The 25,529-nt window shown below is 38.3% G+C and overlaps 1 protein-coding gene across 2 annotated transcripts in view; it reads right to left on the bottom strand.

Annotated features, from left to right (window-relative positions):
• Window positions 1–25,529, bottom strand: part of SHOC2 (SHOC2 leucine rich repeat scaffold protein) — a 111,829-nt gene that overhangs the window by 35,346 nt on the left and 50,954 nt on the right. For both annotated transcript variants that reach the window (XM_030568915.1, XM_030568916.1), the window contains 2 exons: window positions 21,447–22,389; window positions 7,879–8,016 (listed from right to left, as the gene is read on the bottom strand). In XM_030568915.1, the coding sequence (XP_030424775.1) occupies window positions 7,879–8,016; window positions 21,447–22,149 (841 nt within the window). In that variant the 5' untranslated portion in view covers window positions 22,150–22,389. The remainder of the gene's footprint in view (window positions 1–7,878; window positions 8,017–21,446; window positions 22,390–25,529) is intronic.

Genomic DNA, 25,529 nt, shown 5'->3' with positions numbered 1-25,529 from the left:
AATGTGGAAAGTTTAATTTTTCAATTTCAAAGTTGGAAATGGGTGATGGATCCAATAACACAATGCTTTAGGATATAAATTACAGTGTTCTGCAGCAAAGTGTAAAACACAAGCCAGGACTTCTTCCTCTCAGCATTTCAAATGAATTAGTCATCATTAAAGTTTAGTAAAGCTATTTCATACCTACAGTGAAGTAATTCAATTCTGTTTCTCTGTATTTTTACTTGGTATTCACTCATCTCTCTTATTTAATCAAGGTGCTACAGCGAGTGTTGAAGTTTTAACCTCAGATTTTACCTCTAACACCCTGAAGTAGCTTCCAGCAGAATTTCAACTGTCTCACACGGCAGTGCCTCTTCCCTCTTCTTTACATTTAGTTCCATGTAAATTGCCATTTTTGCACTGGGCTCAAATACAATGGAGTAGAGCATGGAGTCTAATTTCAGAACATCTTTTTACTCCTGGACTAGCGTTTAGAAAATCACACCAGTATCAGAAAATGGAAAATGTATCCAGCAATGTATCTTTTGATGCTATTAATTAAAGAATCATTTTGGAGCTACCACTACTCCACTTACAACTCACTATCCTTTTCCTATTAAAATGACTGTTGCTCTAAATATTCATAAATAAGAGATATCTTACTATGATCAAACTAAACACATTTTAGAAGAACATTTACAAAACTGTAGAATGAAGAAAGTAAGTGAGAAAGCTTGTAGATATAGAAAAATAATTTTAAATGATTTCTTACCTGAATTCTAATGTTACCTGTTGAATTTCTCCCTCAGATAACCTTTTTACCTTTTTTAAAAATAAGAAAACTATTAAATTTACATTTAAGGGATGAAACTATTTAAGTTTGCTGAAGAGAAATTATAATTGTAATGTGGTATTTAGTGAACAATATAAAAAATCTTGTAATCCAATGGCCAACTAGATTAAATGCTTTACTTCTCTCTGTTTCAAAGGTCCACTAAATTGTTCTTTACCTCATTTTACGTCTCTTTTGGATGCTTCCCCCAAGTTAACATTAGCTGTACTGCAAGTTGGCATAGGGTACTTCATAACTAAAACTAGATAAACTGTACATTTCCCAAATATTTCTTCAGCACAAAACATTGGCTCATAAAAAAATAACATTGTATCATAACTATTTTAATTTTGACTCTAGACTGTCTCTTTTGCTTTATGGTACTTGGGAAATGCTAGGCTATTACACAAAGCACATTTTTCTTACAGGAAGTGATCTACATGTAAAGTAATTTACTATTTTCAATCAACAGAAAATACTGATAGGACTGCATTAAGCCAATATCTGTAGAACAAGACATTAAGTCATTTCCTGATAACTAATATCTAAAATTGCCATTTGTTATAGTACAAAAGTGCACTTAGAAGAAAGCGTTACTTGAAACAAAAACTATACACTTATACACAGTGATTAAATTGGCTTTGCTGCCCTTTTAAATCTTGGATGTTGCGTAGTTCCTTCCCTACCATTCCCCTCACTCTCCATTACAATTATGCCCTTTCGCTAGCAACTTCTCAGTACAGTCCTATTAATTTGTGAGGAAACATTCCTTTAGAGTTTTCTGTTTTTATTAGAAATCTTACAGCACACCCAGAAAGCTGTCTGCCGTAAGACAAGGCTCAGCTAGCTAACCAAACAGTAAATGCTTCTTACCCAAGAAACACCCAGCAAGTAAACACAAAACTTGACAAACCTTTCCTCTTACAGGATTTCATTAAAAGATGTTTCCGACCGGGGGGGGGTCGGGGGAGAATAGACCTAGCAAACTCGAAAGGCACAATAAATTGTTACAACAACAGATTGATTCTAAATTAGTTATTTATGATTAACAGATGTCTTTGATTAGGTTTTTTGCACTGACTAAATCAGAGAAACTTCAACAGTGCTCAGACATCAAATATGCTGGAACCTGGCAATGTGTAGATTTGCAAGAAACACTCATCACTCCCAACCACCAGGTAAGTGTCAAGGTGGGGGGGGATGGGATGGGGGGATAACTAAGAAAAACAGGAGAGATTAAAAAGTTAGAAAGAAAATTCTCCAGCCTAGAAAAAAAACAAACATCTGAAATAAAGCAAGCCAGACTCTGGATTCCAAAGTCATAGACAATTCACTGCATCTCTATCTCCGTGCTAAAACTCTCTCACTGAACTATTCTAACCACAAAACAAGCTATAATCTAAAAATCAAGCCACAACTTGTTTTAATGTTGTACCAAAACCGTAATGACTAAGAAATAAAGCCACTGTTGCTGAACTGGCTAAGACTGCCTCTTTTGTATTATGCATAAATGTAGGTCGATCATTATCAATTAGTGGAGTTTCGTTCCCCTCACCACTACCCCTAGAACTTATGGACTTATTCTGAACTCTATTTTATATAGCAACAAATAATGCATTCTGAACGACAGATTCATCCTCGATCAGTAATACTCATATATGACTGATAATGGCTGATACAGATTCTTTTTTCCATTAGTGCAAAAATATAATCAGACTAAAATCAACAACAGTTAGCAAGCACAGTGCAGTGTTATCTTCCACCAGTCTACATCTGACTTGGCAGACTGTAGAGCTGCAAAGCACTGATGTTCTGTAGAGATAAGCACCATATAGGTATAGCTATATGTTTAGAGAAAGAACATAAGCAACTTTAAAAGGCTACAAAAATGCCTTTAGAAGCCAAAAATATGCCATTGCAAAACTTAAACTATCAAGAAAATGTACAGAAAAACCATCTTTGGCAGATGAGGAGTTGATTCATTGACAGCAACATACTAAAGATTACTACAGTATCACTTTTTCAGTGAACTGCATGCCTACAAGAGGCCCAAGCTACTTCAGCTGCATTGCCAGTAATTTCTCACTTCTATTAACTTATAAACTGATTATATAAAAAGTTGCGTGATTCTTTCATATCCTCTTAAGACTATCTTCTGTAAGCATGGTCTTTCCATGTAGCCTATTCTAAAGTAAGTTTTACAAACCACTTTGAGAAATTTAATGATTGCCTTTCAACAGATCTCTCAATATAATGTATCAATATTTTGCACAGAAATTAACACTAATAGCCTAGAACAGCTAGGGAAGGTGTTCACCTATAACACATAGGTATTAGCCCATTTAAATGGAGACATTTCTTTCCATAGCTCTCTAGGTGGTAAACTGCTACTAACTCTTACAAATAGTTTCCATCAGGCTGCTAAGGCAGAAAGAAATCTATCTTAAATGTAACTCCACTGAGCAACCTTTCTAACATACTCTTTATATTGACGAAATCAAAGGCTAAAAAAAGAATGAATACATTCTTTTACTTTAATTCTTTCTAAAGAATGAACCACATACTTAAGGCTAGAGAATCACAAATACATTAGAAGTACTAAATGACAAGTTTCTATTAGGGTGATGTGAAGAAAGGAACTTTCAGATATCCAAGCTCATTTTCTGGAATTTATATGTCAGTTAAAATGTCTAAGATCTGTGTAGAAATCTTTGAGACATAACTGATGTCAATCAGAAGAGCATTTATTGGTAGAAAGTGCAAAAATAACACAACAAGATAAAGGTAGTCTACTGGACACACAAACATAAAAATGTTAAAATCAAGCAGCAGCAATTGTTTACTGGCCACATACTTAAGGAACAGAAGTGTAGCTACAAAGAAGAGCAATGGGGGGAGGAGGAGGTGTTCCTCCTGAAACATTCATATATTTTTTAAAAAGAAATGGACAGAGAGCCCTCTCCCACAAAAAAAATCCAACAAACAGGAAAATTATAACTATAATAGCTTTGAGAAACACCAGAAAACATCAGGACCAGACTTCAAAGAGAAACTGCCGAGTTCATCAGCTCATCTGCAAATTTGACACCATCAGAGCAGGATTAAACAGACTGTGAATGGCTTGCCAATTACAGAACCAGTTTCTCCTCCCTTGGTTTTCACACCTCAACTGCTAGAACAGGGCCTCATCCTCCCTGATTGAACTACCTCATTATCTCTAGCTTGCCTGCATATATATACTTGCCCCTGGAAATTTCCACTACATGCATCTGACGAAGTGGGTATTCACCCACGAAAGCTCATGCTCCAAAACGTCTGTTAGTCTATAAGGTGCCACAGGACTCTTTGCTGCCTTTACGGATCCAGACTAACACGGCTACCCTTCTGATACTTGACACCAGAAAACATTGTTAGTAAAAAGAGATAACCCGTAGCAGTGCAGAAATAACACTTATTGCTTACAGAACATGTTTTGTTATCTTAAAGTGTTTTACATAGGCAAATAATTTTTTTTTCCTTTTACAAAGGGGGAAAGTTAGGCACAGAGTACTTATGTGACTTTCCCAAGGTCACATCCAATTAGTAGCAGAGCCAGGAACAGAATCCAGGTTTCCTAACTCTTATGTGTTTCCACTACAAAAGAGCAGGTCAGTGGGAAAAATGCTAAGAATTCACAGAAACCATAAATTAGAGAGCACATTAAGTGCTTATCTACACAAGAAAGTTGAATCAGTTTAACTTAAGGTGTCATTTTAAAGCAGTTTAGTTAAACTACTTCAAAAGGCTTTATGTACACTTATTTTGGTTTATCTTAAATCAATTACAAATCAATTTAATAAACTGAAATAAACTGCTCTTATTCTGAAACAAGTGTTCATACAGGGATTTGCACTGTTTTAAAAAAGAATTTATGTTAAAACGAGTGCACCTTTCTCATGTAGACAAGGCCTAGGTCATCGCAATCATCCTCTGTTAATGCAGCATTGTTTCATACAGTACATTTTCTAGTGCTCTGTCTAGCCTAGCTTCACATGTTCTAGGATATGAGGTTTCCACCCTCTCGCTTGGGAGATTATGCCTATAAATCTCATTGCCGGGAACTTTTCCTAATATTCATCTCAATTTTCCTGTCTGAGGCTCTGATCCTCCAAAGCATTTAGGCATTTGCTTAACTTTAAGTACCAATTTAAATTGGGACTACTAATGTGTTTAAATTTAAATACCTGCCTATGCATTTCATGGATTGAGGCCTTAATTTAATCTGATGCTCTTAGCTGAGATTGCAAGGCCATATACTCAGTTTAAAGGCATTTCTCTAACTTTTTAATACTGCATCTGATCAATTTCAAAATCAATTACCAGAACCCTACTGATTTTGGGAAAAGTCAGAAAACTGAAAAAGGAAAAATGGAGACACATGGCTCCCTGGTCATCTGTTTAGTACTGCCACAGCCTCAAGCACCTCTGCAATGACCTACAGATCAAACAATTGGTGGATAGCACTCATGAATGCCTTCCAGCATAAACAATACTCCTATCTTAGCTCTGACCAGATTCCCAATAGAGTTTAACCCAGTGACTCTCAAACATTTTTACTAGTGACCCCTTTCACATAGCAAGCCCCTGAGGGCGACCCTCCCCACCCCATCAATTAAAAATGCTTTTTATATATTTAACACTATTATAAAAGCTGGAGGCAAAGCAGGGTTTGGGGTGGAGGCTGGCAGCTCATGACCCCCCCATGTAAGAACACTGCGAACTCCTGAGGGTCCCAACCTCCAGTTTTGAGAACCCCTGGTTTAACACATTGACAGCCTACGACCGTCTACACTGCACTTTTCTTGTTAAAACTTTTGTCGATCAGGGATGGTTTTATTTTGCCAGCAGGAGAGCTCTCTCAATTGTGCCGCTGTAATGTACATAGCGTAGACACAGCTTAAGTAATTTCTCTCCCAGCAAGAAAGAAAGAAAACAACAGTTCTGGAGAGAGTGCACAGAGTCCCTGGCACTGAGGGGAAAGGAAGCAGCATGGGGAAGCTTGTATGAAGGGACTACACAGAACCCTTAGCCTGGGGGGAAAGGGGAAGACAGAACTTCTGCCATGAGGCAAGGGGTGCACACAGAGCCCCTTGTCTGTCTGTCTGTCTATATGGGGGGGGGGAAGCAGGGGAGAGAAATGCAAGGACCCTCTGGTTTGCCAAATGAGCTCAGCCTACAGAAGCCATAAAGTATGAGATACTCTAGTACTACCTCTTGTACCATCCTAGTTCCTGTCATTTTCTTGGTGTTTATAACCCTCAGATATTTGTAAACACGTGTACCCTCTTAGTTTCTTTAGTTAACCAAGCTACTTGTATTTGCTATTTTTAATCTTTGACATAAATCAAGCCTTGCAGCCTGAAACATTGTTGCCTCTCTTTAAATTTCCTCCTATTCTAAATCACTTGGGTAGCACTTTTTTCTACTCTAGCCCTTAACAATTTTGAAGACTCAAGGCTTGACCTTTCCAAAAATCCTAACTACCTCCCTAATGTACACTGACAATTTATAAAATTTGATTGACATGAGCAAAGAGCACTACACCTGTAGACTGAAGTTAGGACAATTTTATTTTGGTAGTGATGTTGCCAATCTTGATAAAAGAGTTAAAGTTAGAGCTATGCTTACAAATTCTGCAATCGGATGCAAATTCCAGCTGGAAAGATGTCTCCTAGTTTTTAAACACAAAATTAACTGGACAAGATGAAATTCAGCAACAGTGTGTATTTCATCCATGCAAGCTCAATTCAGGTAGAGCTCTCTGGGTAAAAAGGTCAAATATCTTCATGGTCAACAATTTGCTACTAAAAATAGCTGGTGTCTTTCTAAATGGTTCTTCACTCTTCTGCCCCTCATCCCTCCATTTATTTTCCCATTATATATATAAAAAAATACTGAAATGCTCTATTAATATTAGATGTTGCCTAAGTGGTGCAGTTTTGTCTTTTATTTGCCCCCTCAACAAGGCTGAAAGCTTACAACCATGATGGGCTGTGTTTTTTAAACAATTGGTTTTATTCTACCATTTGTTCAACAGAGATTTAATAAAATAAGAAAAGTCCTCACCTGTGCAGTCCTATATGCACTTCTGAAGCCAACTAGGGAAAGACCAGTTTATTTCAGTACTCCTACTCCCAATCCCAACATCAAAACCTGTATTTTACTGAGTGAGATGGTACATTTGGGAACTTGGAAGTGGATTTTCAAATTATATTATTAAAAAGTAGAAAATACAAAGAATAAATTAGTACTTGAAACTGATTCTGTGAGTCTTGTCTATTTTTTTCTACTCAAAGCAAATACTGAAATACAATGCAGAATGTTATCCTTAAACTAATAATTTTTAGCACTTCTGTAGCACCATTCATCTACAAATAGATTTATTAACATGAACAACTCACTACTCAATTTCACTATGTGGTGGATAAGCAAACAGTATTCCTATTTTATAAATAGGAAATCTAAGACAGAGGCTAAGTGACTCACCCCAGGTCACAGAAAACGGTGTCAGAGCCAGGTTTAGAACCCAGGAATTTCTTGTTCTCAGCCACACGTTTAGATCACTCTTCTCAGGGTATGTTCCCACTTAAAATGCTATCCTAACACAGCTTTAGTGTAGACACTACTTACACCAACGGGAGAACCTCAAGAGGTGCTAGCTAGATCAATGGAAGAATATTTTGTTGATCTAGTGATGTCAAGAAGAGGATTTAGGTTGGCATAAGTCCGTCACTCATGTGGGTTTTCTCACACCCTTGAGCAACATAGCTGGGTTGACCTAATTTTCCAGTGCAGACCACCCCTTACTGTAGCTAGAATTAACAGTGTTTGTGTTTGAGAGAGTTTACATTTTTAGAAAGTGTATATCCCTTTGAGATCTTGATAGTGAAAATGCCCACAACAAAATTCCTATCCCTTCTATCGTTACAGTCCACATTTTATTCTTAGATGTTCTATTCTTATTGTTCAGTGACTTGAACATTTGGAAAGCAGTGATGTCTCTCCCCAACCCCACCTTCACATACCTATGGTTTCTGGTAGGTCCAAGAGCTCATTGTGCTGCAAGTCAAGGTTGGTGATTTGTGTGCAATTTCCAATCTCCTTTGGAAGATGTTCAAGCTGATTGTGCGCTACATCCAGAGTTATGAGGTTACACAACTCACCTGTGAACACACCAAAAAACACTTTTTTTTTAATGTCTAGTTCCACCAAATAAAACGACAACATGGAAGTAAAAATAAATGGTCAGATATACACAGCTACAGTTTTAAAACAAAGTATTGTGTGTACCTTAAATTTACGGCTGCAAAATATTTCTGATGTACCAGGATCACAATCTAGTACAATCAAATTCAAAACCGCATCAGCATCCTTCGAAAGCATAAAGTATAGATTCCAGCTATCTGAATGAATCTCAGTGTATTCAAAAAGACCTGTGCCAGCTATCCCTGATTTTGATTTGGTACTGTGAGAAGTATAAGAGCTTGGTTATTCTCATTATTCATCCCTTTCAGCTTAATTGAAGCTAGGAACATCATGGAGGCAAGCAGTTTGTACTGAATTTTGAAAAATTCATTACAGTAGGTTACATATAGAGAAATCACCACCTAGAATTACTTTCAGGCTGCAAAGAACAAATAGCTTGTGAAACATCAAAACAGAATCAATTATTTTGCTGACAAGCTGGAAAACCAAGAAAACTACTGCTGATTGAGACTTAAAATGGCATGTTTGTTAAGTTAAACAGGAAACCTATTCCTACAGAATAATGCATTTTAAATACTCAATAATAGCTAAAAACGTAAGGAAGGTTGAAATAAAATCTTATTTGTTAAGTCTTAAAGAAAGAAAGCCTGGATTCTCTTCTGATTTATATCTGTTTTACACCAGCAAAACTTCACACCTGATTTATCCTGATGTATGGGAGGTAAGAATCGGGCACAAATCTCTGCAAGGATAAAGTTTCATTGACTTCAGTGTCAGCAACAAAAGATCCAAAATATTTTTAATGCTTTTTTTTTTTTTTTGCATGTTTTGATTTCAATGGAGCTGAAGATTTAACACTGTAGATTTTAATAGCTTCAACTTCTATTCACTGGGTAAGTGACAATGTTTGGAACAGTAGTGAATAGATATTGCAGAAATAATACCTATTTTAGGAATGTACCCTCCAGTGGTATTTTATTCACCTCTACCCTTCTAGGATCTCCTTGCAGACCTCGAGGGCTAGCCTGGGGTAAACTCTGATGCCATGGATTACATTGTAAAAATGAATGGTAAATTTCATTACAAATTCTCAATACTTAACCTCTTCAGATGATAGTTATGGTACTTTTTTGAGGTAAAAAAAATTCAAACCCATTTACCAAAAGGCCTGCAAAGTTAAAAGCATGTTGTCTATTCACAGTTTTTTTATTCTGATTTTCTCAGTCTGTCTCACTGTTATGCGCTGCAAAGATCTACACAGCTCAGAGAAACATAGTACAAAGAGTATTTTGTCACCAAATCCCACACTATACTGCCTACGTTCATTGCACTTCCCCAAAACAGTCTCGCAACAAGTGTGAAAGTATTGCTTATGGTCAGGGGTGGCCAACCTGTGGCTCTGAAGCAAGATGTGGCTCTTCAGAAGTTAATATGTGGCTCCTTGTATAGGAACTGACTCTGCGGCTGGAGCTACATGCACCAACTTTCCAGTGTGCTGGGGGGTGCTCACTGCTCAACCCCTGGCTCTACCCTGACTACATCCCTTCCAGCCCCCTCCCCTGAGCTGCCATGCTCTTGTTCTTCCATTTCCCCCTACCCCAGTGCCTCCTGCATGCCATGAAACAGCTGATTGGGAGGTGTGGGGACAGACGGAGGGGGAGGCACAAATTGGCGGAGCTGCTGGTGGGCAGGAGGTGCTGGGAACGGTGGGGGGGAGCTTATGGGGGATTGCTGATGTATTACTGTGGCTCTTTGGCAATGTACATTGGTAAATTCTGGTTCCTTCTCAGTTACAGATTGGCCAACCCTGGTTCATGGTGCTCCTGCATGACTGGATATGCACTCAATTTATGCATGTATTATAAGCAACGAGCATTGCAATGGAAACAATCAAGAGAGGAATGAACCCAGCAATAAGCAGCAATCCCACAATACACAGAAGAGAATGAAAGAGCAAGAGAGTAGGCCACAATAACGTCCTATAGTGCCCCAACATTTTGGGAGTCTGTGCCCCTTCTAGACTATTGGGACATACAGTTCTTTTTATGACAAAATATAAAGGAGGGAGGGAGGGAACACTAACCCGTTTTTATACCATACTGCAGATGTTATTTAAAGGTAATCAGAGAATTCTGGCAGCATTTTAGGGCACTAGTTCTTAATTTATGATCAGCAAAGCTTAGGTCTGGAACAAGATTCAAGTTCTGTGGCTATAACTTTACTGTTATGTCTCAATGACGAAGTCAAGTTCATGCTATGGCACATTCCATTTTATCATATTTAATTCTCATCCTCCATGGCCAATTGTGGGAGGGCAGGTACATCTGCTGAAGTACATCTGCTGAAGTGGAGGAATATTCTGACTTGGGGAGCAACATTCTCTCCACTCCATTCCTTGGACCTACAGAGAATTGTGGCAAAAGACACACACATGGTTGCAACAACACATACAGACAGTTCATTTTGTTTGGACATGGCTGCCTTGGATGCTAGGAATATTTGGATTTTGAGTCTTGGGAGAAAAGTATCAGTGCCTATCTAGCATTCTAACTCAATTCCAGATAGTTATAGATGAAGATTATGCTGATTCTGCTTGTGTGGGATTAAAGATAGGTTTTATTTTAGACAAATTGTTGGTACAAAAAATGACATGTGCAACAGATCTTTATTTCAAGTAAACAAACTGAATCCTAAAACTGAGTGAAGGCTGTTGCCCTATATAAATCAGATTTTAGAATAGGAAGTGGATGACATCATGACGTTGTTTAGTGATTTGAGGAAAGGAATTTCAAGAGATAGTATAGTAAACAGAGTATAATGACCACTGTTAGGCCTTCAGTTCCACATACACCTCTACCTCGATATAACATTGTCCTTGGGAGCTAAAAAAGCTTACCACGTTATAGGCGAAACCATGTTATATTGAACTTGCTTTGATCCACCGGAGTTCAGCGGTGTAGCATATAGAGCATGTGGTGAGAAGCTGTCAAACCATGTGATGGTCCAAAATAAAGCGCAACATCATTTTATAATCTTTTTTGGGGTGAAGGGGTTGCAGAGACGTGAACTTTTTAAATCTTTGTTACATTCTTACTCTTGTCAGTCTACACTGACATACAACTCAGCAGAAAGAGCCCGATGAAGCATCAAAACTAAGTTCCCTTTCTTGCCCACTTCATTGCAAAGGGAAAAATTCTCACATTGGAGATGCTTTCCTTACTGACATGGAAAAAAAACAAAACAAAACCACACTGAAAGTGATTCCGGCAGCTAATATAAGTGGTAGAGTACCACTGCCCAAGATCAATGCACTGGGTGGATTGAATACACATCTACTGACTACAACAGAGATGCTATAAGAAATCAACTGAATAAATCAACAGTCGTAAGTGGGCATGTTCCACTAGATGATCATGATGGTCCCTTCTGACCTTAAATTCTACGAGTCCATTTGAATCATTTGCTTTGTGGACGCAGATGCTTTCCAACAACAGTTCTCTTGAAAGGAGGGACAGAATGAACAAATGGAGTCAACCGTTGTTATGACAAATAGCTAGCTGAAAGAACAAACATTTCTCTGGCCCAAATATGTTGCCATCTGCACAGAGTAGTTCTGATAACAGAAAATGTAAAGGGATTTGTGTCATTAGTGAAAAATCTATCACAGTAACAATATCTCACTGCATTCTTCACAAAGAATTTCTCTTAGCCTAAACTGCAAATTCTTAGAAGGTAAACTTAGTAGACTATTCATATAAATGTTCAGAGAAATAAAGTACTTTTGAGAAGATGACAAAATGCCTTCTTTTTAAACATGTCCGTAAAGTCTAAAGAGCAGCAAACACCTCACCGTCATCTTCTCATGCACAGTATGTGTTATAAAAGCAGCATGACAAAATCACACATAAGTGCTGATTGACAATCATATTGTTATTACGAAAAGACTAATGTCTCCATAATTTAAGGCTGAAACCTGGGTCCCATGTAAGGCTGATTTTGAATACCTGTCATGACAACGAGACCAACTAACATGTCCTACATCCAGAATTTTTTAAATGTTTGAGTTACTCAAAAAACAGAATGCAGCTTTGTTTTTTATCCATCTACCTATAGATATAATTTTGTTAGTATGTACATATGTATTCTATACATACACATCTAGAGATTAATATTAAATTAGAGAGAGCAGTTATTTCAATATCAAACAGGGTTCAGTATCTCCTGCCAAAATTCACTGGGGAAAATAACCTTGGACTGTATACACAATTTGCAATATAGCTCCTTTTCCACTGTATTATATCTTGTGACTGTCCATTCTCTCTCTTCCCATATTTAAGCAGATTGAAATTCTGAAATCCTTTACTACATGATAAATGCTGGACCAGATGACATAGCAACAGAATAAAGAGCTCTTGTTGGACCGTACAAGGAAGAGGACAGTGCTAGTATTAGTGATACCTTTCCATTTTAGCATCAATTAATGTCTTAAGTAGTGTGTCAAGTTGTATTCATTTCAAGCTTATATTTTTCAAAACTGAATCTACGTTCACTAGCGCCAGCAATAGATTACAAACACTTTCCATAGCTGTGGTATTTATTAATCCCTCACTAGGTTCACTGACTGCAGAATAAAGCAAAATAATCTAGTCTACCCAGAAAGCTATACGAGATACATTAAAGATAAAAAATGTCCTGACCCTAGAAAGTATTACAAAGTAATTGTATAACTTCAGCACGACATACTTCCCCCCCACTATTGGATTTGAGTGCATCATTATAGTGGAAGGAATGAGCCTTTTCCCGTTTATTTCTGACCACCCTAAGGAACAGATAAGAAATACAAGCTAATGGTTTTGATTAATAAATGTAATTTATGTGGAAAACGTACTGAGTAGAAAGAATTTAGCCTTTTAGGTGAATGGTCACAGTTATAATTGTTTTATCATTTTTCTGTACAATGGTTATAGCATTTGTATAAATGGATTTCATGCATATTTTAAGAGAACTTGAATAATATTTTCTTTGAGTTTAATTTAGGATCTTCTTAACTTACAACATGAATTAATTACAGCACTCAACAAGGAGGAAGGAGGATATACTAAAACCCCCAAATTGTTTCCCACCTGAAACCTGAGGTAAAGGGAGCTTGTATGAGTGCAGCATGTAACAAAAGAAATTAATTACTTTCAAGTGAAGGTTGAAAAATTCAGGGAAATTAGGAAATTCTCGGTAAATGTCATCAAACCAATTTCCCAAGGAACATCACAACTTGATTGCAGTCACGATTCCTGGAATGGGGAAAGGAGTTCCTGTACACACTAAATAAATTCCTCTGTATTGTCAGATCCGCTGAAAAGGGGAAATGAAATGCAAGATAGTACTGGACAGCCCTTGAATTGCTGTGTCATTGAGTAGTGGGACACAGTATTACGAGACGGAGCTAGGAGGATGATTGACTACACCAGTGCAGCTGCTACACCCACTGTCTACACTGGTGAAGACTGAACAGGTGCAAGCAGAAACTGTGTGTAAACTAAACGCAAAATGATAAAAACCCATAGAATGGTCCCAACATCTTAGTGAATTTTGTGTATGAACAGAAGAGGCATCCCAGAACTGCAATACAAAAATAATTCCCTTGCAGCATAGACCAGACCAGCTTCAGCATAGCATAAAGACTGCATTCACAAAGAAAACATTTAGTTCCCTTAAGGCAAGAAACTAGGTAACAGCAAATTCAATTGTGTTGAAAATTTACTATTGATCTGTGTGCTAAACCAAAAAGTAGACATTTTATAAAATGCAACATTTATCTCTAACTATTAGTATTGACATTTTTATGCAAGACAGTTCCATACCAGCAACATGGAAAAATGTAATAAAAATGAGATCAAAGGACTGCACAAGGTTAGACTAAGTAACAGACTTGCAAACTGAAATGCTTTCTTGACTTCATCACCCCAAGATTTTTCCTCTGGTTCTTCATACTTCTCATGCACACAATCTGACTCACTATCACTTTTGCATTTTTCTATCCCAATATTCATCACTGTGACCCCAATGGAATGGAGATTTGCTAGATATGGAGACTAAGCTGGAGTCCCACCTTAGAGGCAGATTTCTACAGTTGTCATTAGGAAGTTTACAGAGTTCAGCATTAGCTATTGGCAGGAACATTTTTTCAGTTGGTATCTTTCCCATGGGGAAGAACTAATGATTCAACAGCTAGGTGAAAAGGAAAAAAAAAAGCTCTCCTCGGTGTCATCCTCCAGGGCAATTTTACTGATCTTCATTTCTTTCGTTTCTGAGGCTAGAGCAGAATATAACTAAAAGAAAGATTTCAAGATTTTCATTAAACCAGGGTAAACCCAGCTGCACCATGGCTCTTTAATTGCAATGTATACCTACCCCCATATCCCACAAAAAAATGGAAATGCAACCCTAGTGAGGGATACAGAAAGGAATATAAATTATAGCAAGTAAAATATAAGGTGGAAATTTGAATTTTGAAGAGCAAGTAACCAAAAGCCTCTTAATTTTATGTCCTTCATAAAAATAAATAAAGAAATCTTTAAGCCTATTTAGAAGCAAGAAGACAACTGCTGAGTTTGCTGGAGTATAGGAAGCAATTAAGAAAGACAAGGATATTGCAGAGAAATTAAGTTATTTCTTTACATCAGTCCTCAAATACAAGATGTTGGGGAAATACCTACTCAGAATCTACTTTTTCAGGTAATAAAGAAAAAGTACAGCCAGAAACTAAAGAGTCAAGAGGAGACGGTTCTGGAACAAGTTTGAAAGGCAACAGTTCACCAGGACCAGATGGTATACACCCAGCACTTCTGAATTAACTACAGGATAACAAAAGTACTTAAGTTTAAAAAATGCATTAGATGATCCTGGGAAGTACAGAGCAGCAAAACATTAACACAGCAATAGTTAAAGTAACTTAAATGGCCATTACAATAGAATTATTAAACTGCTTATGTGCAGTAGAGCCGCAGAGTTACAAACACCTTGGGAATGGAGGTTGTTCATAACTCTGAACAAAACGTTTTTTCAAAAGTTTACAACTGAACATTGACTTAATAACAGCTTTGTACCTTTACTAAGCAAAAGAAAAACGCTACTTTTCCTTGAGTTTTTTTCAGCAGTCTACCTTTAAAACAGTACTATACTGTACTTGCCTTTTTTTTTCCCCCTTTCTTTTTTTTGGGGGGAGAGGGTCTCTGGTGCTGCCTGATTGCATACTTTTGGTTCCAAATGAGGAGTGGGGTTGACTGGTCAGTTCACAACTCCGGTGTTTAATTCTGAGGTTCTACTGTACATGTGATATGACAGTGACAAATTAGCATTGTTTCTGTTAAAGAAAATCTTGTCTCTAATCTACTACAATTCTTTGAGTATGTTAAACCGATTGACATGATTTATTTGTATGCATGTATGTAGCTGTAGCCACATCGTGATTTATTTAAGACTTTTAAAAAGCCTTCGACAAATACCCTAACGAGACTCCAAGGAAGAGTCGCAAGAACTGGTTTGGGGAAACATTCTTCTCGGGTAAGAAATTTGTGCATTTGCATTTAAGATGGGATTGAGGGGAGGATTTGAGAGAGGGAGAGAGTTGTAGACAGGTGATAATTTTTCATTGGAAAAATTCTCTCATCCTACAGGGAGCATAACAAAAGATCTGCTTCAGAGCATAGGGAGAACGGCACTACCAGAACACAAATTTACCACCACCATTATCAGAGAAGGAGAGAGATGAGGGTGGAGTAAAAAATGAGTGAAGTAGTTAGTGATGAGTACACAAGTGAAAATGTAAATAATGCATTTTTGATGTGGTACTGTAGGCAGGCCAGCAAGGACCTGTCTCATTGTGTCTATGAGGCACCTAGCATACTTTGTGTTCTGCATAAATACGAATTCAACTATATTTACAAAGACCTTTTGCCTCTGAACATGTGATTTTAAAATATTCCAGGAATGATATTTCATTGGTACTATGAACGTTTTATGGTATTGTAAAAGTAAGAAGTGGAGGGAGGTGGGAAGGGAACAATGGTAACAAACGAAAGGTGATCCAATTATGAAACATAGCACCTGATTCTGAGAAGTGGCTCCTGGTTTTGACAGTTCATAGCACTCTAAATACCTAGACACTTGATTTGAGGGTTCAATCAGGTCGTTAGACATTATATGTTATGAAGTACACCCACAAAAATCACAATTTGCACCGAAACCTATATATAATTAGAACACCCAGTTCTTTTGGAGAACACAGAGCAGGAAAACCCATTTTTGTATCCTTTGGTACACATTCCAATAATTCCAATAAAATTGTCAAGTTTTGCTGTTACTTTATAGAGAGGACTTCAAAGTGGGATGGCAGTCAAATGCAGCTCAGTAAAAATGGCACACACCAATTCAACATTTCTGCACACTCAGTTTGGCTTACTTTTTCACTTCTATGGGTACAGAGCCTATAAAACTCTGGAAGAGCAAGACAGTTTCTATTCTGCCTTGTACACAGTGAAATAAATAATCACTTAGGTACTGATAAAAGAACTTTGTTACTGGTGATAATTTAAAAGGGGAATGGGAAACAGTTTGATTTTCAGATTGAGTTTGCAGACCTAGCAATTGGGAAAAAAATCGATTTCTGTGTGGGCACATTTGAAGTACGTTTGGATAAATATGCAGTCTTAATGTTTTCACACGGTTTATTTTCTGACTAAGTATTAGGATGTTGTAATATGACTACTGTTGAGTATTTTTTCTACAAAGAGGTCAAAGTTCACGTAGTCCTGTCTTATTTTCCCTTTTCTAAATTTATATTATTCTTAAAACAAATCTCACCAATTCAGCTAAAATCTTTGCTCTCTAAGTTTAATTCTAAGTAGTACCCCTCTTTCAGAAGGCTGAGCTTTCAAGATAATGCACACTGGCAGATCAACACAATTTTAAAAAGGCTTTCAATAACACAATCCTATGACCCATGCAGTTTTGCATACAACACTTTTTTCAAAGCTATATATACTTTTAATTAGGTGTTTTATTTATTAGAAACCTGTTTTACAGACCAACAATCTCCTGAGGTCTTCATCATGAAGCCATCACAGTTAAGTACTTCAAGGACAACTTCTACTTGACTGAAGAGAAAGCTATCACAATCCCCGGTGCACCATGACAGTAGACAATGAAATTTCAGTTTCATGACATAATTCTACCCAGTCACCTTTGTTTTTTTAATACCGTCTCTCACTGTAGCATAGTAGCAATATTCCCACCTTTTATGAAGGAGATTAGGATTCTATTCCTTGTTCAGGACAACACTCCGAAAAACACACTCATTACCACAGGGATGGAACTCAGAACCTTCAGCACAGAATTGTATCAATTTAGCCAAATAAGTAATTACCTTAGCTGATAGCTGCAATAGGGTCTTATCCTCCATGGATCAGACACTAGCACAGCATACTTAACCAGCATGTTATATAAATCTGCTTGTCAATACTTTTACCACCAGAAAGGGTTGAACCTTAGAACAATGTAATACTCAAAATGAAAAGAAACTGAATCTGACTTGTTCCATGCGATACTGTTTCATAAAAAGATAATGGTTCATTCTGCCTCCTGCTCTGGAACATAAATCTTGGACTATTTACAAACTGATATTACACGACATTTATTACACCTATACTAGACCTCTACATGTGAAAGGAAAAACTTAAAAGAATGTAAAGGGACTTTTGTATAATTTGGCCAAAAATATAGATTTTGAAAAAATAAGTTCAATTGTAAAAACTTAAACCAATAAGAAATGCTTCAATGACATTTCTGAAAACTATCCAGTGCAAACGAACAAATATATTTCTCTGCCATTCCACTACATACTAGCCAACAGTACAGCTTTGTGCTAGACTATCTCAGTGAAATTGACTAGAAACTGATTACAAAAGTGAAACTGATTAGTCTTCTCATTGTTTAGGCTGAGGGAAACATAAGTGAAAATAAGACTTTGTTTTCAGTGCCAGGTTCTCAAATTTAGGTGTATACAAATTTAGGTGCATATGCCTAATTTATACACACAAGTCAATTATTTATTGACTGTAACCTGTTATATACATTCTCAGACAGCTGATTTGCATAAATCAGGTGAGCAAAAATTTGTGAGAGCCTAACTCTGAAAGCTGAAAGTAATTTTTTAACTCTAATTCTTCAAGTTATAAGTAAACTAAGTAAATATCTTTAGCTTAAATATTTAAATGCTGTTAAGCCCGCCAGTGTTCTTTTAAAGAAACTTAAAATTGTAAATTGTTTGGGGGCAGGAACTGTCTTTTTGTTTATACAGTGCTTAGCACAATGGGATCAGGTCTATAACTAAGTTTTCCAAGCGCTAGAACAATACAATAATCAAGATACAAACAATATCTGGATGTGTGGACAAAAAACATGGTGCTCAGGCCAGCATTTGTCCTGTTTGGTAAAATACCAAATACATTCTCAACAAAAAAATAATAATGACATAAAAAGTCAGAAAAGGTTGTAATAATAATAACTCTGAAGCAATTTAAAGTATATGCCTATTATACATAGATAGATACTGTGTGTAAAATGGCTTCATGGAGAAACTTTCAAGATTCTTGAGACCAACTGTATAAATGGGGCGAGAGGGGATAAACACATTTTAATACAACATTGGCCTTGAGATTTAAAAAAAATACAAGAGTCAGGAAACCAAATTTCAGCTTATATAACAGTCATTCAAGATCTCCTTTGTGTTAAAACTATCTACACAGAGCTTTTAAGAAGCTATGCCAAAAGTAAACTGGAGAGTAGCATCCCACTGCATTTTATTTCATATGTTAGTATTAGTATATGTTTCTATGGAACACTCCCCAGCTGCATTTTACAGCTATGTCTTTACTGAATTACTGAATTTTTAAGTAACAAAGGGAGAGCACCAGTTTAAGTACCAACGCTGCAGCGTGTCCACACTAGCTATGCTGTTACAATTGCAGTTTTGCCCCATATCTGTATTTGTGTTGTATGTTACTGTTACAGATGCTTATCCCCTGGTTCCAGACACAGCTCCTTGAAGCAATGGTTTGTTGAAGATTTTAAAAAGCTTTTTGGGAGCCCAAAATTGTAGGGGAGGCAGGAGCGCCGCCAGCTTTTTTGGCACCCTAGGCGGTGGAAGGTCCCACCCCTGAAATGTCTCCCCCAACAGAGGTAGCAGAAGGTCCCGCCCCCAAAATACGGCCCCGACAGAGGCAGCAGAAGGTCCTGCCCCCAAAATACTGCCGACGACCAGGGCGGCTGCAGATCCGGCCGCTGCGATCGCCACCCCCCAAACGTTAGTGCTCTAGGCGACAGCCTAGGTTGCCTAATGGGTTGCGCCAGCCCTGAGGGGAGGTCGTCAAGGGCTGGCCCCCACCTCCTATCTGCCCCCCGACTGGGACTCCTGCCCCATCCAACCCCCTTTGTTACTTGATGTCCCCTCCCCCCGGACCTCCGCCACCCCATCCAACCACCCCTTCTCCCTGCCCCAACTGCCTCCGGAACCCCTACTCCTGACTCTCCCTGCCACCCTATCCAACCCCCACTCCTTCCTGACTGCCCCCCCCGGGATCCCTGCCCCCATTCAACCCCGTGTTCCCCCCGCCTCCTCTCAAACTCTCCTGCCCTCTACCCAATCCCCCCTGCTCCGTGCCCCCTGGAGCACCGGTGGCTGGCAGTGCTACAGCCGCACCACCCAGCTGGAGCCGGATCACATGGTTGGCAGCGCTGGAGCTGGGCCACGTGGCCTCCACACAGCACAGAGACAGGATCAGGCTGTCCCTGCCCCAGGAGCTCAAAGCCCCACCGCCCAGAGCATTGCGCCAGCGGTGGAACGGAGACAGCAGGGAAGGGGCCAAGGGCGAGCCTCCCGAACGAGGAGCTCAGGGGCCGAGCAGGCCAGTCCCGCAGGCCGGATGTGGCCCGCAGGCCATAGTTTGCCCACCTCTGGGGTAGAGGATGTTTCAGAAGCGCCAGCACAAAGCCAGAGACTGAAATCAGCAGCTGACAATTCTGAAATACTTGTGCAATGTCCAAATTATCCTGAGGAAGCTGTGTACACCAGACATTAATGGTTAGCTGACCAGCAGTTTGGGGTTTGGAAGTTCACAGTGGGTGTTACTGTTATGAAGATGTGCAATTCAATACACTACATTGCAGGAGCAAGAGTGTGGCTAACTTGACAGAGATCATTGAGGGATTTAAACAATTGTATTTCCAGAATTGTACAGAAACAGATAGAACGTATGGACCAGTTCTATGGTCCTGATCCAATCAGCCAAGGAGTTTATTAACAGGGAAGAGTTCTAAGTGCCTAAATCAGTTCTGAAAATGAAACTTACTCCTGTCAGCGTTGCAAGTACTAACACCAAAATACCTTTAAAAATCTGAGCCTAAAAATTTGGAACTAAATTAGAAGATAAAAAAACAAAAAAAAAATATTTTAAATCTCTTGTGAACGTTTCATGTTTTTAAAATTGCATTTAGTACTTATATTTTTAGAACTGGAGATACACAAAAAAATTCCTGTGATAAACTCACATGCGCACACACTTCATTCATGTGTGTAAGTACTATATGGTATTGCTTAAAATGGTTTTCGAAACAGAGATGCTTTCCTGAATCAAGGCCTGTTCGAAAGTGGTTCGGGAATTCCTATCACTACATCAATCACTGCTTGAAATGACTAAACTACATTAACTGATACCCCATTTACTTTAAAATTTGAAAGATAAGTCTGTATAATAGATTTAGAATAGCGATTTGCTAGCTATATACTTTTTCATTTGTTCAAAAAATATGTATACATTAGCAATGATGCACGCAATACCTGGTCACAGCACCAAAAGATTCCATTTATACATAAATTCGTTAACCATTTATAAGCAGCTGATGTTTCATACATGGCTGACCAATTGTTACACATTATTACTGTGTCCAATATGTTTCTTATAATTATAGTTTAACCATCCATAATGCATTTTACTGATGTGCTTGTAACCATCTATAACTTCATATTTGCGCCTGTAACGTGCTTATAACATCAATAATTTATTACCCTTTATAAATGAAACTGTGATCCACCATCTTTTTTAATTAACAGATATACACACAATATATTGAATATACCCAGCACAATCTAACATCATGGTAATGTGGCTGAGAGCCAAAGAAACTAATCTAAGATTCTTCTTGATGATGATAAAAGGAGGGCAGTATCTATAAAAAAATTCATAAAGCAGTGATCTGTGTGTACCTACCTGCATTACAAAGTGAACTACAAAAAGATTTACCATAAACTTAAAATCACAGTGTAAATACTTACCAATTTCAGCAGGTAGTTGCTTGATTTTGTTCTCTCGTATGCTAAGCATGGTGAGTTTTGACAAGCTTTTGATATCCTTTTCCACAGTAGTTATACGGTTAAAGCGTAGATAAAGAGTGGCAAGAGAATTTAGCCTGTACACCACTGAAGGAATTTCTCTAAGTTTGTTATGCCGTAGATCAAGCATGCGCAATTTCTTCAAGTTATCAAGAGAGTCAGGCAAACTGGTAAGCGAGTTCTCACTTAAAGCCAATGTCATCAGATTCACAAGACAGCCCACCTCTGCAGGTAGAGACTGCAATTTGTTACTGTATAAATAAAGTTCCGTTAACTGCGTCAACTCTTTGATAGATGATGGAAGCATGTGTATAGACCTCTTGGACAAGTCCAAGCGCATTGAATTCTCTTCTCGGCATTTATTTAGCTCTTTGATCACCTCAGCATTGCTGGATTTTTTGCGAGCAGCTGGGGCTGGATTAGGTCGTTTTATTGTGTTGTCTACTGAAAAAGCTACCCCAGGCTGTGCACTACTGGAGTCCTTCTTTCCATCTTTGGCATCTTTCCCTTTGGTCTTAGGCTCCTTTTCTTTGCTTTCTTTCCCAAATCCTCCAGAGGCCTTAGACTCCTTCTCCCGTTCCTTTGCCAATGGGACTTTTGGATCCTTCTCTTTACAGTCTTTTTCTTTTCCTAGATTACTACTCATGGTGATTCAATGTTTAGCAAGCACCACATGAAATCCACTTTTTTCGGTTAAGAAAAAAATTAATTCACTGCTGAAAGTACAAGGATCCTTAAAACACAAATATGTTGGCTTGAGGGACCAACTTCAGTTGAGTGATACCCACTTGCTACATATTGATTCCGAAGACACTTGTTCCTAATCCTGGTATGGAAATGTTCAACTTTAAGAGATCAGATGGTCAAATGCTCCTTATTAGAATTTCTGCAACATAAGAGAAAAAAAATAAAACAAACTGTTAATGTAAATATAACTTTCTTTTAGGTTAAATAATGAGTATTTTGATAGCAAGCATGTGGATACTTAATCAGGTCTATAACTTCCCTATATATTTCATATGAAGAACTCAATCCTAACATTCAAATCCCAAAAACGTTGCTTAGGAATGATTGGTATGTAACTTAACACTTAAATCAACCTCTGTACCGGATGGTTGGACGATAGCTAATGTAATGCTGATTTTTTTTTTTTAAAGGCTCTAGATAAAATTACAGGCTGGTTAGCCTGACTTCAGCACCAGGCAAACTAGTTGAAACTATAGTTAAAGAACAGAATTATCAGACACAGATAAACACAATATGTTGGGGAGGAGACAACATAGCTTTTTTAAAGGGAAATCATGCCTTACCAACATATCAGAATCAACAACCAACTCTTAAAGTCAACAAGCATGTGGACAAGGGTGATCCAGTAGATACTGTCTACTTGGACTTGAGGAAAACCTTTGACAAAGTGCCTCATCAAAGGCTCTTAAGCAAAACAAGCAGTCATGGTATCAGAAAGAAGGCCCTCTCATGGATCAGTAACTGGTTAAAAAATGGGGTGGAAAAAAATAAATGGTTAGTTTTCACAATGTAGAGAGGTAAACAGCGGGATCCCTCAAGGATCGGTATTGGGAACAGCGCTGTTCAACATATTAATAAATCATCTGGAAAAAGTGGTAAACAGGTGACAAAGTTTGCAGATGATACACACTTACTCAAGATAGCTAATGCCAAAACGGACTGCAAAGAGTTACAAAGAGATTTCACAAAACTGGACGACTGGTCAACAAAATGGCAGATGAAATTCAATGTTGATAAATGCAAAGCAATGTTCACTGGAAAACATAATGCCAACTATACATACAAAACGATGGTCTAAATTAGCTGTTCCCACTCAAGGAAGATCTTGAAGGTCTCTGAAAACATCTGCTCAATGCACAGCGGCAATAAAAAAAGTTAACAAAATGTTAGGAACCATTAGGAAAGGGATAGGAAATATCATAATGCCACTCTAAAAATCCATGGTATGCCTGCACCTTGAAAACTGAGCGCACTTCTGGTTGACCCATCTTAAAAAGGACAGATTAGAAATGGAAAAAGTACAGAGAAGGGCAACAAATATGATTAGGTGTTTGAACAGCTTCCGTATGAGGAGAGATTAAAAAGACTAGGACTGTTAATGAGTAAGGCGAGATATGCTAGAGGTCTATAAAATCACGAATGGTGTGGAGAAAGTGAATAAGGAAGTGTAATTTACCCTTTTACATAAACACAACCAAGGGTCACCCAATGAAATTAATAGGCAGCAGGTTTAAAACAAACATAAGGAAATACTTCTTCACACAATGCACACTTAATCTGCGGAACTCATTGCCAGGGACACTGCGCAGGCCAAAAAGTACTACTGGGCTCAAAAAATATTCACTAAGTTCACAGAAGATAGGTCCATCAATGGTTATTAGCCAAGATGGTCAAGGACACAACTCCATGCTCTGGGTGTTCCTAAACCTCTGATGGCCAGAAGCTGGAACTGAATGACAGGGGATGGATCACTCAATAACTGCCCTGTTCTGGTCATTCCCTCTAAAGCATCTGGCATCAGCCCCTTTCAGAAAACAGGATACTGGGCTACACGGATTGTTGGGATTTGACCCAGTATGGCCATTCTTATGTAATACTACTTGACTGTGGAAGAACTGACTATTAAAAATGACACGAAAAAGAGTAAGCTTCCATTTTTAAATGTAATATTGCCTTCATTGAAGTGTATGAGTCACCTGCTCCTGTTGCTGGAAGCTAATGCACAACTTTAGCATATCCCGCTGATTAGTGTGTGTGGCACATCTTCCTCTGTACCTGATCCACTGAGGATAAGGGTCCATGTTACAACTTTAATCTGAAGAGACTTGTTCCTTTGTTCAAGCCATAGAGACCCTTGTTTTCAACTATGGAGGCCCTGAGTCGAAGCTCTGGTGTTAGCTAAACTGGAGCCATCAAGTTAACGTTTCATATCAAGAAATCTCTTCTAACCTATTCTGAATCACAATCTTCTCTATTTCTGCAATACATTAAACAGAACCTTGTCACCTATCAACAGGTTTGTGGATTTCGAGATGCAAACAAGCAGCTGAAATTAGATTTGAAGTTCCATTTCAAACAATCTTACCAAAATAAACAAATACATAAATCAACCAAAAAAGTTCTGAAGGGATATAAACCCTGATCTTACAAGACAGGCAAACCTGCAATTAAAGTGGTAAGGAAGAAACCTCTCCTACAGGCAGTTTATTCCATTACAGCTCATTTCAGAATATTCTGCATCTTCCTCTAAAGCAGCGGTCCCCAACATGGTGCCCATGGGCGCCATAGTGCCCGCTGAGAGCATTTATGTGCGCCCGCCTAGTGCCCAGTAGGGGAGAGAAGCCACGGCACAGCACCTGCCAGGGACAGAGAACTCCGGGGCTGTAGGTTGCGGGTGCCGGTGTTCGCTGACCCCAGTAGGCACGGTGCCCACCTAGTGCCCAGCAGGGGAGAGAGGCCAGGGCCCTGTGCCTGCTAGGGACAGAGTGCTACAGGCACTGGTGTTCTCTGTCCTCGTGGCTTCTCTCAGGCTTCTCTTTGCACTGCCCAGAACTGCTGCCAAAAAAAAACACGCTCCACCTCTGCAGAATGGACCGACTATTTATGATATTTATTTTGTAAAAACGCCTTAATTTTTCTTACAGATAGAAAAAAAAAAGCAAATTCACATGGTACGGTGAAAGAGTAATTGCCGAATAATTTAATTAATACCTTTTACGTGTAAAATTACCTTTTTTATCTTATGGATTCATGTATTATGTAATATTAAATATGATGTTTTTCGCATTATTTAATATACAAATACAAAATAAGCCTTGAAAAATTGTTGGTGCCCGCCACAGTCTTCTGAAAACATGAATGTGCTACTGGCCACAAAAAGGTTGGGGACCACTGCTCTAAAGCATCTGGTATTGGCTACAAGATTTGAATGACCTCTGGTCTGAATACTGTCCAGCAATTTCTATGTTCCTAAATAAATAGAATTATGAATAGTTCTAA

This window comes from Gopherus evgoodei, chromosome 7 (genome assembly GCF_007399415.2).
Source record: "Gopherus evgoodei ecotype Sinaloan lineage chromosome 7, rGopEvg1_v1.p, whole genome shotgun sequence".
Lineage (NCBI taxonomy): Eukaryota > Metazoa > Chordata > Testudines > Testudinidae > Gopherus > Gopherus evgoodei.
This window is presented reverse-complemented; position numbering and strand designations above follow the sequence as displayed.